The sequence below is a fragment of the Schistosoma haematobium genome, chromosome ZW, assembly GCF_000699445.3.
Source record: "Schistosoma haematobium chromosome ZW, whole genome shotgun sequence".
Lineage (NCBI taxonomy): Eukaryota > Metazoa > Platyhelminthes > Trematoda > Strigeidida > Schistosomatidae > Schistosoma > Schistosoma haematobium.
The window spans coordinates 44,912,441-44,928,850 of NC_067195.1; the positions used below are offsets into that span (position 1 = coordinate 44,912,441).

Here is a 16,410-nt window from a genome sequence, read left to right on the forward strand (position 1 = left end):
TTTCCAATGATTATGTAGTGTCATTTTCAATAATTGGACTTGTTGGAAAGTGGTAATTATTCATAAAATATCAAAATAATTATCATAAGTTTTCAAACTCCATACACTTAATTCTATTCAAAGCTTTATTTAAATAAATACGTCACCATCGTACCAAGTGTTTACAACTAGTAGTACTTTTACTATCGATAATAATGACTGATTTCTCATAATACGCCGTGCTTTATCATTTAAAAATTGTAATTATTGAAGGCATTAATATCCCCCATTTATGGTACAGATCATAACTATATTTAAATCAAAATCAAACGCTTATTAAGTTAGAGCGTTAGGGAGAGTAGTATACAATATCCTACCATACCACAGTGAAATAAACATGGGAAATGACTTACAAGTAATATACCTGATACTGTAAATAATACACATATACTAGTGAAACTTGTCAACCCAAGTGCAAATTCATGCATTCAACCTTAAGCGACACTTTTTATGCCAAACCTACAGGCAATACCAAGTTTTCTAAATTGAAACCGATGGAACCAGGTTCAAATCTAAAACTCCCCATAATAAAATTAGATTGTGTACGCATTAAGTCATTATTCCATAGATATATTTAGATGATCGTTTGTGTTTAAATAAGAGTAACGAATGGTCAATTTTATTTTTCAATCGAAATCCCTAATTATCAATTAATCTAATTAACCGTTGTCTTTATCGATTGATTCATACTCTTAAATTCTGTTTCACTCCAGTTCAAAATGTCGGGCAGTCTTATTACCTCAAATACAAAAATTTTATCTTGTTTATCGATGCTGTTGAAAAGTATTGCAGTGCGAGCAAATCAAATCGTTTGTACTTTCTGGTAATAATAAATTGTTTACAAAATAAACGGTAAAATTTTCATGACCCAACAATTAAATTGAGGTAGCTAACGCAGACATTTTAAAAATCATTCTTTAGAATGACAAAAAGAAAAGTGTTTAACTATGAGATTTAATGATTCTTGCATCAATCACAGTGCCCAAAATTAATTTCCTCCAAGTGGTCATGAGTGAGTATTGCTGATAAAAACGTAATATAGATAGGTATACATAGCTATGACTGTCGATATGTAACCAATAATTTATCATTAAATGACTGTGTCGAAATAGACCTTAAAACAAGGCTAAAGTACTTAAGTATTACTAATCCTTCATATAAAATTCAATGATTGGAATGAAAAGCGCAGAAAGCAAAACAACAAATTCAACAATCAATGTAAATTGAAAATGTAAATTCATTATTCTTTTTCGTTACCAAATCGTACTTTGACCAATAAATAACTTTGTGACATTGTAAAATTCATTGGAGCTATTTCTTCTTTTCCTACCATATGTTAATTTTTTTAAAGCTTCAATTTCATCAGTTTCACATTTCATACATAAATTCTTTTTCAAGAATTATACTTTGAAGTATCACTACTTAGAGAATAATAATCCGAAACCCCGCCCCCACAAGATTCGAACCCAGGACATATCAGTCTTTCGTGCGAACGCCAAACCATTGGCCCACTAAGCCGGCACCCAACGGTGTTAATGTCTAACTTCAACCAATCCACGAAATTGCGCCACCGTACACCATTGTCTTCAGTGAGCTGATATCTCACTGGGGGCGGGATCGTGGATGCGCACTGCTGAGGAGTTCCATCCTAGGACGAAACGGCAGTCCAGTACTTCCAGGTCTTCTATGGTGGTTTAGCTTCAATTGATTCACGATTTCAACTACTGAAATTTCTAAAATCTCCACAAAACCACTTCTGTTTAAGATTTATTAAAAATTAGAAAACAAACGTAATAGCCATTATTTAAAAGTACACTTTTTTTTCTCAAGTATACATTTACCTCAGTTAAGTGATCATTTGTTTTATTCCAGTTAGATCCAAGCATAAAAAGGCCAGTTGTTTTTTCACCAGTTGTAGAGCCTCCATGACTGCCTTTATCACTCATTCCATGATCGCCTGTTAAAATAAACAACCAATTTTTATTGATAATTGATGAAGAGTTCATCTGGAAAAAAAAGTATAAAAATTATTGTGAGAATAATAGGATACTGAAATTTCTAATTTAATTCATTAATCAAGAATTGATTTGTGTGCTGATTATTTGAACTACAATATGTGAGGATTCTGTGATAATAAACAGAGATTTAAAATTAAGTAGATAGAACGGGGTTCCAGTTTGCGAACTATGAACAGAAATTTTACAAAAGAGTGAAGAAAAGAAAAGATTCATGAATTTATTCAAAGTTCCTTGAGAACCTGATTTTTTATTGACTAGGCCATGGATTCTTTATTTAGAGGGTAAAGCTTAGGTTGATTAAAAATTTCAATAATGAATGTAGCATGAGTAGTCCCTGAGTAACTGATTTAGTATACTTTTGCATATCTTGAGGGATTCGATCATATATATGTAACTAGAGGTAAGTAAACGAGCCGTTTTCATCTGCACGATGCAAAGTCCATCTACTTATATGATATTTATAGTCTAAATGCTCTATAATCTAAGACGTAATTTACTCAATTTTTATCAGTCCCTGAACTTGAGATCAAAAGCTAACCATTAAAGTGCATAGACATATCATTAGCAGGTAATAAAAGATTCCAACAAATATGATTGGTCGCTGTTTCTCTCCTAAACTAGCATGTTATTAGTAGTTTAAAAAATAATTATCTGTAAACATAAACGAATAATATTGGTGGATGTTTTCAATTTCTCGTTGTTGATGTTTAGATCTGAAATTAAACAATATCTGTTGTTATATATGCATTCCGTGCAAATTGCCTCTATATGTTATGTACATATAACAGTAGTAACTGATCAATTAGAGTTGTGAATATCAACAATGGGAGATTGCGAATTATTGTCAATACTTTCAGACTCGTTGAATAATTTGTGTTTATCTGAAATCAATAGCTTAGGGGGATGTTTGAAGTGATAGGGATTGAGTTCGAGTTCCAATGTAAATATCAACACTGAGCCTCAGGCACATTTCGCTGATGAGTTGCAAATAGAATCATTAGCTATCTAATGAATATAATAAATTCAGCGAATATTTTAAATGAACTAACTTTAGGAATCGAGTCTTAAAAATCTAAAGATGATCTGGGTAAAACAAAACATAAAACACCACAATGAGATAAATCCTATAAATTTGTTAACTATTAACAAATTAAATTTAGCAAAACTAATTTATATTAGATATTCAATAATCAAACAAATAGTAACAACTTTTGGTTCATAATGCAATTCAGCCATTAAATATGGAAAATTAGTATTTAAACAACATTCATTTAAACACAAATGATTTATTAATGGGCAATTTTCGTTTCAAGTTATAACAAATACTTTAGAAACTGATTATGAAACAATTTTCATTTAAAATAACTTACCTAACAGCCAATAAAAATTCTTGTTTGAATTTTATAGCACCTACTTTGATTTAATCAGTTGAATATAAGAACTAAACTACATAGGAACGTATAGTTAAGAACCAAGTGTGTATAAGTACTTATAGTTCATTACTGAGTTAAACTGAAAACTGATTCATACTAGTTGATATTAGTTGAATTAGCAGACAGATAATTTACATATTAAAAATTATTATCAGGTTTAGTGATAAAAAGAACCAAGTTGATGATGCAATGGGAAATATACAGTTGTAGAGTTAACCATTTACTGTGGTTCTTTCAATTTTTGTTAATGTAAACCATTGGCTTACATAAAATGTAAATGTTCAACACAGTTAATTTTAATTTTAATAATCAATTACTTTACTGATAATATATTAGTTCAGTAGACGTAGAAATAAATATTTTAATAATAATTATTGTAACAACTTTGCTGTACCAATATTTTAAAATTTCATTATCTCCTAGAATTACTATAGTGTTATAAGTTATGAAACTTTCAGTTCGAAATTGAAAAAAATCTCATTGTGAAACAGGAAAAAAATCATTTATAAGATTTTGGATTATGTGTATTGGTGAAAGCAACTAGCAACTAGTCACTTCGATGTACCTGTATCACAGTGTTGACATTAAGGCTGATGGTAGAAGGTAGCGCTTATCGATAAAGACGTTAAGTCTTTGGGTACTAAACTTAGTAACTTACTTACACCTGATACCACTCGAGCAGCATAGGCCGCCCACCGGCATTTTCCATCCAACTCTGTCCTGGGCAATCCTTTCCACTTGCTATTCATCCTTTTGGTATCTGCCTCCAATTCCCGGAGCAATGTATTATTAGGTTAACCTTTTACCCTTTCCCATTCAGGATTCCAACTTGGAGCTTAACTCGCGAAACAGTTTGATGATTTCCACAATATATGTTTTATCCACTTCCAACGTCTTTCCTAATCTCTTCATTTGGATGCTGGTTTGTTCTCTCCCACAATAGGTTGTTGCTCATGGTATCCGGTCAACGGACACTCAGTATCTTGCAAAGACAACTGTTTATAAATACTCGTACATTTTTGATGATGGTTGTAGTAACATATAGTTCTCTTATACACACCATCAAATACTTCATCATGGTCAAGGAATTCGATCGTCTTGCCTTTTTTGTTGTTGACCGATCGCTTTGGTTTTTTATATTCATCAGCCAGTTTCTTGGTTGTATTATATAACTGTTTTATATTTGCCTTGCTTGCAGTTTTTTCCGGTGTTGTTGCTAGTTCTTCGCGTATTTCTGTTTGTCAGCTCTAGTGCTCTTCTTCATCACCTGCTTGTTTGCTTCTATTTGTTTAGCTTGTGTCTTGACTTTCTCTGCTCTTGTTCCACTGTTTTTAATTACTATCTTCTTGGTCTTCCTTTCTTGAATGCTGTCCAGGGTTTCGATAGAGATCCATTCTTATAATCATGCCTCTTGAGGCTCAGAACCTTCTAACATGTTGAAGTTAGTGCTCCTTTGACCCATTCCACATTGTCCTTCATAGAAATTTTTTCTTCTTTGAGTAGATCTCGTAGTGCTTGGAACCAGTTGTTGAGATCTATCTTGATTCGTTGAGTTTAACAGCATCTCGAATGAAGGCTGTATTGAATTTTGTAATTTTGTCTCCTCAGCTGCCCAGTGTTTCTTTAGCTTCAGTTTCATCTTGGTCACAACCAGGTGGTGATCTGAATCTACGTCAGCTCCTCTTGTGGTTCTCACGTCCTCAATCGACTTTCTGAATTTTTTAGTGATGTAAATATGACCGATCTGGTTCTCTGTGGTGTGAGTGGTAAGACCCATGTAGCTTTGTGTATGTGTTTGTGGGGGAACAACTAATTTTTTGAATGCACATAGATTTGCAAATCCCTTACCATTCTCGTTCCTTTCTCCCAGTCCATGTCGTCCCATGATATCTTCATATCCGGTGTTATTCATTCCGACTTTGGCGTTTAGGTCTCCCTTCAGGATGGTCAGGACGTTTTCTGGGTACTTCACTATGAGTGGTTACAGCCTCTTATAGAACTGGTCTTCATCGTCGTCATTGCGATCATTGGTGTGTGCATAACATTGGATAACATGCATTGTGATTCCCTCCGTCTTTGTTTTGAAGGATGCTTTGATGATCCTGGATCCGTGAGATTCCCATCCTATAAATGCATTTCTTGCTTCTCTGGACAGGATCAGAGCAACTCCCTGAGTGTGTGAAGCATTTTCCTTTTCGTGACCGGAGTACAGCAGCATCTCATCCGAATCTAAACTTTTCTGTCTAGTTTGGGTTCGATGGGCCTCACTGATTCTGAGCACCGCTAAATTGTATTTCTTCATATCCATAACTATTTGATCAGTCCTTCCAGTCTTTTACACTGTCCAAATATTCCATGTACACCTATATTAATTGTTGCTCTGTTTGTTAGGAGGGTCATCGGTTTAGTGATTTTCCAAAAATCTCAGCTCTCACCAAGAGGCGCCATAATTCTTCTGAATGAAGACCTTTCAACTTGAAGGGCAGAGTTTAAATGGTTTAAATTGTTTTTCCCCACTAGTGTTTTTCTTGGCAAGGTTTTTTTCTACGGCATGGGGTTGCTGATCCTATGCCCAACCCTCCTCCTTTATCTACGCTCGGGACCGGCAGTAACCTTAGAAGGGCTACAGGGTTTGTATAAGTATTAGACAGCCTAGTGATTATGACGCTATCTGAAAAGGTTTGTAACATCCTGTTGTTAATATTCAGGCAAATACGTTACCAAAGATTGATTTATGCAGTCTCAGATACCAGCATCAAGAAAGTAAGAGCCTTTACAAAAGATATCAACTGGTTTTAGGTTGACGAGTTCTTTAGTTCAGATTATTATCAATATCCAAACTTGAACATAAAAGCATTAGAGATTTTAGCTGATGTCAGGACGTGACTTGTCTATTAATGGCTAATTAACAGCAACAACTGCTTATTCATACTTCTACAAAAAAAGCCAATTAGATTTCACGTCAAATACCAACGTGTGTGTTGCACATTGTAGTGATAATTGAACTACGTGAAAATCAAGATTACCAATAAAGTGTGAAGGCATCAAACTAATTTAACTTCAACTCAAAAGTTAAAATGCAGTTAAAATACATTTGTAAATTCCCAAAAGTTATTAAAGGCACCACCCAAATTGGTAAGCAAACTTTACGTTTATGTATACACTTTATATTCGAAATGTTTTCACTTTTACCAAATCTGACCCTTAGTTATATTGATTACAACAGACAGACTGATCTTAGATAGTTATTGACAAGAGATAAAAATGTATTAAAACAGTTAACGGAACCGAATGGAGTATATTTTGTAAAGGGTAAAACATTATATTCTATTTGTGAAAGTTATATTTGAAACAATCTCAGCGATAGAAATATGAATTCATTCTTTAGCGATTCTGATTATTATCCAGCAGAATCCCAGACAGGTTTGTTGGATGAAACGGTGGAACTCTTTAAATTTCAACCGCTGAGATTATTACAAACATAAATTTTACAAATAACGTCTTCCATATATTCAGTGCCAGATTCCTGACAAACTATTCGTTCAAATATTGACGAATATTGGTATGAGCTATATTTTTGTGAATGCTGAATCGGTGCCAACCTTTATTGTTAGCAGAGTAGTAACAAATTGGAAAAAAAGAAACAAGATTAATCGTGTGTTATTATGCCTAATTCTCGTGAAACTGTGGTCTAGAGATTTTAAAAACAAACTTTCGAATATTGAGAATGGATTTCGAAATTCAATCTAAAAACTTTAATTTGAGTATTAGAACAATACTGTACGCGGTATACAAATATGTAAATTAAAGTTTAATACTAAGTTTCATAGTGAGTAATGTTAACCATAGTAAAGTGTGGATAAATAAGACTCAGTAATCAATTCAATACATGATATAGTTTCATATAACTCGGACTTTTAATATGAACTACGTAGGAAAATGCATGGCTCCAACGGTTAGATAAGTAGAGTATTAGAAATTGATGTTTGAATGAACATCTTACTATCAAATACTTCATATACACCTATTTTCGTATCATAAGCATTTTTAGCACCTTTCTCCACTTCAGTTGCTAATCTTTTTAACTCGTATGCTGTTGAGAAGAATTTACATACAAATCCATACACCTTATACAGAACTTTACGATAACATTCCTGTCCTTTTTGTGCAGTTTTTTGAGTAAAAACAATGGTTACGACGTATTCGGTTACATAAAAACAAACGCAATTGTAGATGCTGTTTTTATGAAAGAGATTAAAAAGGCAAGATAGATGTATCTTTGCATCAAATACTCTAGCCTTTAGAGTATATATCTTATCCAAAAAGCAACAACCACAAAAATTAATACTAATAAAATCTAGCACTGAATCAAAAGCCTATAAGACAAAATTAAAAGCGCGTGAATCATTGATTATTCTTTAGTCAATAGTCACTGCTACATTTAGAGTCTCATGATTATAAACTCAAATTTAGATTTTCCTAAACATGGGGCGCAGATTCGTCGCTATTCCAAACCGTTTGCCAGTTTCTGCTTGTTCATGATAGTATTAACACTGATTTTGAATGGGTCGAATACACATACATGATATAGCAAGGATATTCAAGTCAGCAAACTTTGGAAACTTTATTTAATCACTTACTATTCATAATGAAGTATCAAAACGAAATTTAATGTTGACAGTCTCACTAACTCTAAATAGTGCTAATCGCACTGTACAAAATAGTGATAGAATGTCAATAATATTACAATAATTTCCATCAAAGTCATTTCTTATCTTAAAACTATAAATGCTAAAAAATACAAAGATACACATTTCGAGTCCAAGTAGGTAAAATAATGGGAAACAATCAATTTCATGAACAATGATTTTATCAGACATTGTCTTATCCTAGCAGATTCTTCCCAGCTCTTTAAGACACGAGTACTGTTTGAGATAGTATACTGAAACGAAATATCAGCACAGTAACACATTCACAATTATCAGGTATTCCTTTCCACTTGAAAACAACTAAAAAGCTTACACAATGTGGACATTGGAGACTAAATTATAAATATGAAGCGAACGTATCCAACAATTAGGTAAAAAATAGTAAAAAACCGATATACATATTTTGAAAGACATTAGAGTAAAGTTATTAAAACATAAACAACAAACATACCAATACTTCAAGTATGCTGTGAATAACTTCATCCATTTCACGAATTTTTTTAGGGATGCTAGATCCCTTAGGTCCTTCAATGTGTCCAATATGATCCAACCCCAAATAATGCAAAATAAGACCATCCCATGTATCAGGTGTAGTCATCAATGTCGAGATATGACGTGTTACATTTTCATCTACCTATAATATTAAAAACATTTAGCATCAATCGATTTTACTTCATAGAAGTCATTAACGTAGAAAGAATTTGTGCCTTCATAGGCCTGAAAGCTTTTAGGAAAAAGCTTTATCCAAGTATCATCCCCATAAAATTGAATTTTCCATTGATGATTTACCAAACGAGTTACCCAATTATCATCAACCATAGTTTCTGCATTTACGTTGTGCAAAATATCAACAAACTTCGGATTTCTCCCTGAGACGATTGCCTACATTTTAAAATGATATCCAATTTGTTCAATAAACCAACCTTTATTCGCGGTAGTGTCACAGTAGGGGGTTGAACAATTGAAGCAGAACATGTGGCCGACTTGAGATTCATATACGAACGAAGTTTGACCCAATTTTCTGAGTACTTTGGTGAAAACAAAAAGTCTACTCTTAATGCGTCAACTACGATCATGACAAATTTATCAATCTTATATGTTTCTTCTATATCCCCAACTAAATAAAACCAAAATACTGACCAGAAATGAAACTAATCTTACTTTTGTCAACTTTTGTAGCTGGGTCATTCGGCAATAGACCACTCATAAATATAAAAAGACCAAATGAATATATGCCAAGTAGAAGGAGACATTCATAAACACTAATTTTCGTCAAGATCCCCATTTAATTACTCATATACTTTACGAATCTAAAATGGAAAATTTGTATCTGAAGGTTATAGAACTTCAAAAATGTGTAAATAAGCACAACGATATAAAGAGTAAGAGTGAGGTGGAAAATCATATAATCTCCACACTACACTTAGTTGTATGGCGGGATATATGGAATATATAAATTATGTTAACTTTTGAGGCAGAATTTAGCCAATATGTATGACAACAAAAATAAGTACAAATTCATGTTAAAAACACGAAGTATGGTAATTAGTCTTAAAGTACAAGATATAATATCTAGTGACTATGTTCTGTCGCAAAATGTTTACCTAGAATATTTCGAAGTTGCAAAGATTGTAAATTTTCTTACCGTGACATATCACATAAAGACTAAAATAAATTTTGCTTTGAATAAACCTCTCCATCAGGATTTGGAAGTCTTCCTCGGGAATTCTGTAAAATATTTCCACAGGATAAAATACCATACAATAACAGGCTTTAACTATGTGAAAATTATAGGAAGTGCGTAATTCATACTCACCAATCACGTCATGCAAGTGAAAAGATAAGGTTACTTTTGTAGAGACTTCATTGATGTTATGAGTGTAAATAATAATAAGTAAAGAAAAATGTGCTATTGAGACGTACTCGGAGGCAGTAAGCTATCTTAAACTTAGTGTTAGAGGACTGCGTAATACACCTGCTAAACACCAAAATCTAGTATATTGCAAAGAAGATTGAAAGTCTAATGTAACGTTGACGCTTATAATATTTAGGTCTAAGGTTTTTCCAATGAAATTTAAATGAACATGATATATTCCCCATCGCGTTCAACCATTAAAAACATGAGTGATTTACTGTAGAAATGGAATAATTTGCAGTGTCAATTTTAAATCACCAATCAACTTTTCGAAATTTCATATAACTTTTAACTCGAATTCAAATAAAATTTGATAAGGTTTAAGGGTTGTACTGAGAACCAGCCCGAACTAGTAGTTAGGGACAGAATTTGAATTCGGTGTTAGGATTCAAAGTTGGATGTTGAGGTTTAATATAGAGAACAGGTTTTACGACTGGTCTACCTCTACCCAAAAGCAAACCCTGAATCTCAAATACTACACATAGATCTTTACCCTAAAACTTAATCTTAATTTCGACAGTAGCAGGAGATCCCAGTCCCAAGCCTTTGTCCTAGTTTCTAAAACACAGATCTCATTCCAAGTTCCAAACATTAAAACGTTTACGTCAATAAAACCAAGACCACCGAAATCTTAATTGTAATTTAGTATACCTAAGGTATATTGTTGGGTGACGTTGAAGTCTTGAAAAATGGATAAGTTAATAAGCAAAATAAGTAATTTACACAAAACTATATGAACAACTCTAAAAATTCCCATGTGAAATCTCGAGCATACATATGGTTCAGAAATACTCAGATTTTCTAGGAGACCGTTTTAGAAGTCAGGATTAGGAAAAAGAGTAACGTTTGAACAATTGACCAATATCGGCTATAATCTAATAAAGATTCAACATCATATAGATGAACGAATCGTTAACAGAAATCCCATAGCTGCTAACTTGGATTTAATTGGTGTTGTGCCACCCTTAACGTCGCAAGTGCTAGAAGCTAAACCCACTCTAATGAAAGTTTCGAGTTCTTGTGATGGTCTTCAAGATCTAACGACGTCTTATCCGTTCATATAAACCAGAAACAAGTTGATATTCAACGATTTAGTGCACACCAAAACCAGATCACCCTAACTTCTTTCCACAGTAATCTACAGAGCTAAGTGGAAAACACCGTTTAATTGGTTGAATTTAAAGAGAACAAAAAAGATAGGTAATATTTCGGTTATCTACTTATGCTGCTACTTTGATTTCATTTTTTTTATTTCGACTGCTATGACAGTATAATAATTGTCTGAGAAAGTCAAAATTGTCAGCTACTCATTATCACAATACAACAAGTATCATATAGAATAAACTACGTCTGGATAACAAACTCTTCATTGAAAAGTCTTCCTTACGTTCCCTAATATTATATTAAGCGTTTAACTAAACAAAATCATTAACAGCAATTTTACGATCATAATATCGACACACCTGACATTTTAATACCTAATAACAAAACAAGTAACTAAAAGTTTGAAGATAACCATATACTTTGTTCTCACAGAAAAGCCTTACGGTGTAAAACGCGTAGAAAACTATTGAGAGCGCTGTTTCTGAAGGTTGATTTTCAAGGATTTTTGTAAGTGAATAGGACGTTAAAACATTGTAAGACAAAATTGGCTTTTCCGAAGTAGTACTGAACTTCCAAAAACTCATTGAAGTAAGTCATCAGTTCTCTGTTATACTTATGAGGGGTATTTTTTTACTAATTTGATGACTGGTAATGTGAAAATTTTAGGTCCTCAGTCTTAGGTTTTCAAATGTGAGAATAAATAAGCTGGTCTGAACTAATTCTTGAGTCACGTTTTTCAGCTTCAAAGTACATATAGCACTAAAAAACTAAAGTGAGCTCAAATACATGGGTAGCAAACGGACAATATTGATAAGTACAGTATCTCAACCGAAAGTTGTAACTTTTCGTGCTGAATCAAATGACAGTAAAGAAAATTTGAAAGCCTATAGTACTATCAATCTAGCAACATATATTTAAGAATAAATTATTAGTTATCAATAGAGAGATTTAACTGCTTTCTATTTTCTCCCGAAGCATGGCAGTATTTTGTGCATCTACGGTTATCGCATCCCGACTGACCACTCAGTACGCAAACTTTTGACTCTCATACCTAAGCCGTTTATGAATGAGTATCAATAAGAAGATCCGAAGGTGATTTTCTTTCATTTCCCCATAGATACTTCGAAATTAAGGTAATCAACTGGGTTGAGTTCGTTATGGGATAAACGGTATAGTTATTTTCTTGGCCGGGAAATTTAACTTCTTTCAGCTGTCTTCAGTCAACTCATCCACATCGACTGACCAATTAATTGAGATAGCAAAGGTTTTGATTGCTGTAAAATTTTTCTATCAGATTACGGAACGGCTTGCAGAATAATATTACTGTTTTTTCTAAATCCGATGTACAATACATCGTTATCACAATAGTCATCAAAATTTCTCCATTATCTAGTGTCTCTGAAATACTCGACTGCATATGAAAGGGATCTTAGACACATAATATAATGTTCACTACACACATTTTATAACCCTATTACTTCTAGTGATAGTGTGCTCTGTAAGGATGGGGATGAAACCCATGTTTATGATAAGACCCATGTGTATATGAACAGCAGTCGACTGTATCAAGAATTTGAAATCTTTCGGTGAGCAATACGAAAAACGAATTCTAACACGCCTTTCAGATTGGTGTTCTTTTGGGACTCCATTAACTGGCGTCAAATCATCTTAAAGAGTAACTGTAATAACATTATCTTGAGAAAACTCTTCTGATTTCTTCATAATGTTTCGCCCATTAAAATTAGTAAAGATTAAAAGATAGGTTCATAGACACCATATTATGCCAAGCTAGTACAAGAAATAAGTACTACATGGAACACAACAAATACCATCGGAGTAGCAGTTATGTAAACTTATTAATCCGGTCACAATAAGACAAACACTGTCACTTCGTGCCTTTGTCTACAGATCATAACTGTATACACAATCGTTTCCAGATCACAGATCTAAGGGAATTCGGTTTGTCAGAACTTCAACTAACAGATTTGAAACCAGTTAAAATTCTAGCGCTAGAACCAAAAAATAGCTGAAATGGTGACCAAGTTTTGATACCGAGTGAGAACATTCTGTTTTCCAGACCTAGACAAAATTCATATGTATGTACCTGCTTGGACCGAGCTAAAACTTTATGACCATCTGAGACGCACCTTGCCGATTTATGATGGTTTGATGACCGGTAATAAGTTTTTTTATATCGATAACCAACGTCTTCATGAGTTCTGTCCTTCAATATTTGAGAGGCTTAAAATGTCGTCACTAAAATTAAAGCAGTCTCGAATTCCAGCTTTTGGTATATATAATAAGGTCTAAACTGTACGGAAGTAAAAATGTAAAACTTAGAAAGTGTTCCTGAAGGGTTTCCTGTGGTTAGTCATAACCATCTATTTCTTCAATCTTTTATTCATGTAAGATCGATTAAACGATAAGCAACATATGTGGTAAGTTCGAATTCCCCAGAAAATCTCGTATAGAAAGCAGGTTCTCTGAAGAACATATTAGTACCTGTACGTCTTTATTTTACTAAGCACAAAAACATTATAACCATTGTAACGGAAAGAGAACGATGGAAATCCCTCTGCAGTTTCTTTATTGAACAGTATTGTCATTTATTTGTTCCTTCTCCCTTTTGTGTATTCCAACCTTTGTTCTGATCTCGTTTAACCATATCTTTTGTTCTTCGGTCTTCCTCGTTTGAGCCTTTATTGTGTGATTTTCATTAAAGACTTATCCTTTGTTACCTAAGTTACCATTTCATGTTGCTAGACCATTGACAGAAAGGTCGTGTTTGACTAAGCTCAAGGTCACGGCGTGGTTAAGTGTGTGATTGTTAATTTCCTGACCGTCTGCTTGGGAGGATCGCTGAAATCCCTGCGGATAGATATTTGATCCCATCTTGTTTGGAATATTTTTATTGATTCTCAGGTATCAAGCCCCTTAGTATTAACTGTCTCTTTCATTGTTTAGCGCGCTACTTTGCGTTAGAGAAACTTGTGACTGTATAGCACAGGCTGTACCGTTTGAGGTATTTTGTGTTTTGATGTATTTGTTCTGTTTTCTAAATTATAGCCGTTTATATTGAGCACAGAGTTTGTGTTCTGATATAATATAATACGAGTATCTCAAAAACGCGTTGTGAGCTATACAGAGGAACGTGGTCTGGTCTAATCAAATAAATTTTGGGTTCGTCAGTCCGTTGTTCCAACCGAATATTGGCTGTTCGGTCGCTACAACCATAGTAGGTTGGGATATAACAAAAAATACATATTACAACCATAGGACCTTTCAGAACTTCAAGTCTGATAAGTATTAGAAACTTTTGAACTATGATTAGAGTTTAGATAACCAAGTATTGGAACATTTTGATAGACTACACGGTATTGTTGACCCACAATCGCGTAAGTTAACTTACGCGCTACATACAGGTAGTTAGCTCTTGTCTATAAGACTGAACTGTCTGAAAAGGTTCGAGGAATAGTGGTCACGCTGGTCTCAAAATGGCATGGCTCTAAATTTGATTACATTTTGAGGAAGGGCCCAGGGTGGCTATATCAAAATATTCCAACTAACTGATAAGAATTATGGGTCTAATATGTTCTTTAAATCCTATATTACAAACCAGTAACATCCTGCTTAAACTTGTCTCGAAACAAATGCATGAAATAAAACTGCCATCTTGGAGGCCAGTGAGTGCTCCAAAGACTCTAGCTACTGACATTCTCTATACTGATGGGAACTGAAGTCCCATGTCTTACTTTGTTAAAGAGAAATCCATGTAACTCTGGCGCAACCTTAACCAGGTGAACATGAAGCACCTGTAGCCTACACCTAAGGATAAATAGGCAATCATTATGACAAAATAAAATCAATAACTTATAACTGGAAGAAATGTTTAAACTCTTCAGTTGAATCAACTAGCCTGGTTCGAAACCATGGACCATCCGTCTCTGCAAGTTTCATCAGAATTTCGAACGTCATTCTTGCAGGTGTTCCCCTAATGACTTTCCATCCTATGGGTTCACAAAGGAATAATCCTCTGGAGAATTTAGTGGTAAACATTTAGAAACATAGGGCGAGTAACGTTTACTTTAATTAAGGCGCTCGCCAGAAACCAGTTTGGGAACGACAGAAGTCTTTAAGGTTAGAATAGGTCTTGGTGATCATCATCTGTTACTCAATCCAATTTTCCTTTGAACGACCATTTTTATAGAGCCCCAGGTAGGTTCTGATGTGGGTAATTCCCCGCTTAACAATTTGTTGTGAAAGTCAATCTAAAATCTTCAGCAATAAGGACAGAGGTCGGTGGTCCTGTCTTAACCTTTGCAGTTGTTTTTCGAGTGAACACTCAGCTTCTCCTTGAAATTGTTTACTGGTGGGACTGACATCATTTGTTCGGGCAGGACATTCCAGTCATCAAACATCAAATGAGAAAAACGAAACCCTACTCTGAGTTTATGGCCTTGGGGATGATTAGTTCTAGAGGGAATAAAAAGACTGGGCATGTTAACACCCTAATTGCTGTCAATGATGCAGAATGCCAAAATAAGGTCACCTCGGGCCCTATTATACTATAAGGGTTAAATGCTCATCATAAGAGAATTTGGAAAGACTCACAACTGTTTTTGTTCTCATACATTAAATAGTCTCGTGTTTGAAAATCCTTAATAAAACATGAACCAGCTGCTTGGATGCAGTATCGCAGATGCGGTTTACTTTAGGTGGTGTATAAAGCCCGAAAAATCTCGTCAAAACATTTGGATGTTCAACGAAGTGACCACAGCACTCGAAAACATTTTAAGGCTTCTTCATTGCAACCTTGAATTGCTTATTAGTCATAATTTACTGTAACTTCATGGTCTTTATGTTCCTGAATGTATGGGAATGGTGTACCATTGAGAGTATACTGGTTACTATTGTTACGTTCGATGTGCAATAGCGCTTTCTTTCTATGATTAATTCCTAAGCCCAAGTTTATGAACCGTTTAACTTGATGATCAGCCTCGCTATTTATTGTCCTTCAGGTTTTGGAATCATTTGCAAACATCAATGTCGATGACTTAAGCGTTAACGGTAGTTCATTAACGTCGAGAACAAAAAGTAGGGGGTATGAGATGGTGTCTGGGATCAACCACTTTTTATCAGCTTCTATCCAGGTTGCAGCCCATTTTCCTCCACCCCCTGTCTTAGGCTACAAA

General features: G+C 34.2%; 1 protein-coding gene across 2 annotated transcripts in view; it reads right to left on the bottom strand.

Moving 5' to 3' along the window:
* LAS21 (major facilitator super transporter protein) overlaps positions 1 to 11,719 on the bottom strand; it is a 31,709-nt gene extending 19,990 nt beyond the window's left edge. The window contains exons 1-6 of one of the 2 annotated variants that reach the window (XM_051211531.1): positions 11,662 to 11,719; positions 9,361 to 9,509; positions 9,123 to 9,316; positions 8,872 to 9,081; positions 8,651 to 8,833; positions 1,881 to 2,045 (exon numbers count right to left, since the gene is read on the bottom strand). In XM_051211531.1, the coding sequence (XP_051071598.1) occupies positions 1,881 to 2,045; positions 8,651 to 8,833; positions 8,872 to 9,081; positions 9,123 to 9,316; positions 9,361 to 9,484 (876 nt within the window). In that variant the 5' untranslated portion in view covers positions 9,485 to 9,509; positions 11,662 to 11,719. Of the gene's footprint in view, positions 1 to 1,880; positions 2,046 to 8,650; positions 8,834 to 8,871; positions 9,082 to 9,122; positions 9,317 to 9,360; positions 9,650 to 11,661 lie in introns of those variants that run through there. The other variant, XM_051211532.1, reaches the window with a different exon arrangement.
* Positions 11,720 to 16,410: the final 4,691 nt, after the last annotated feature.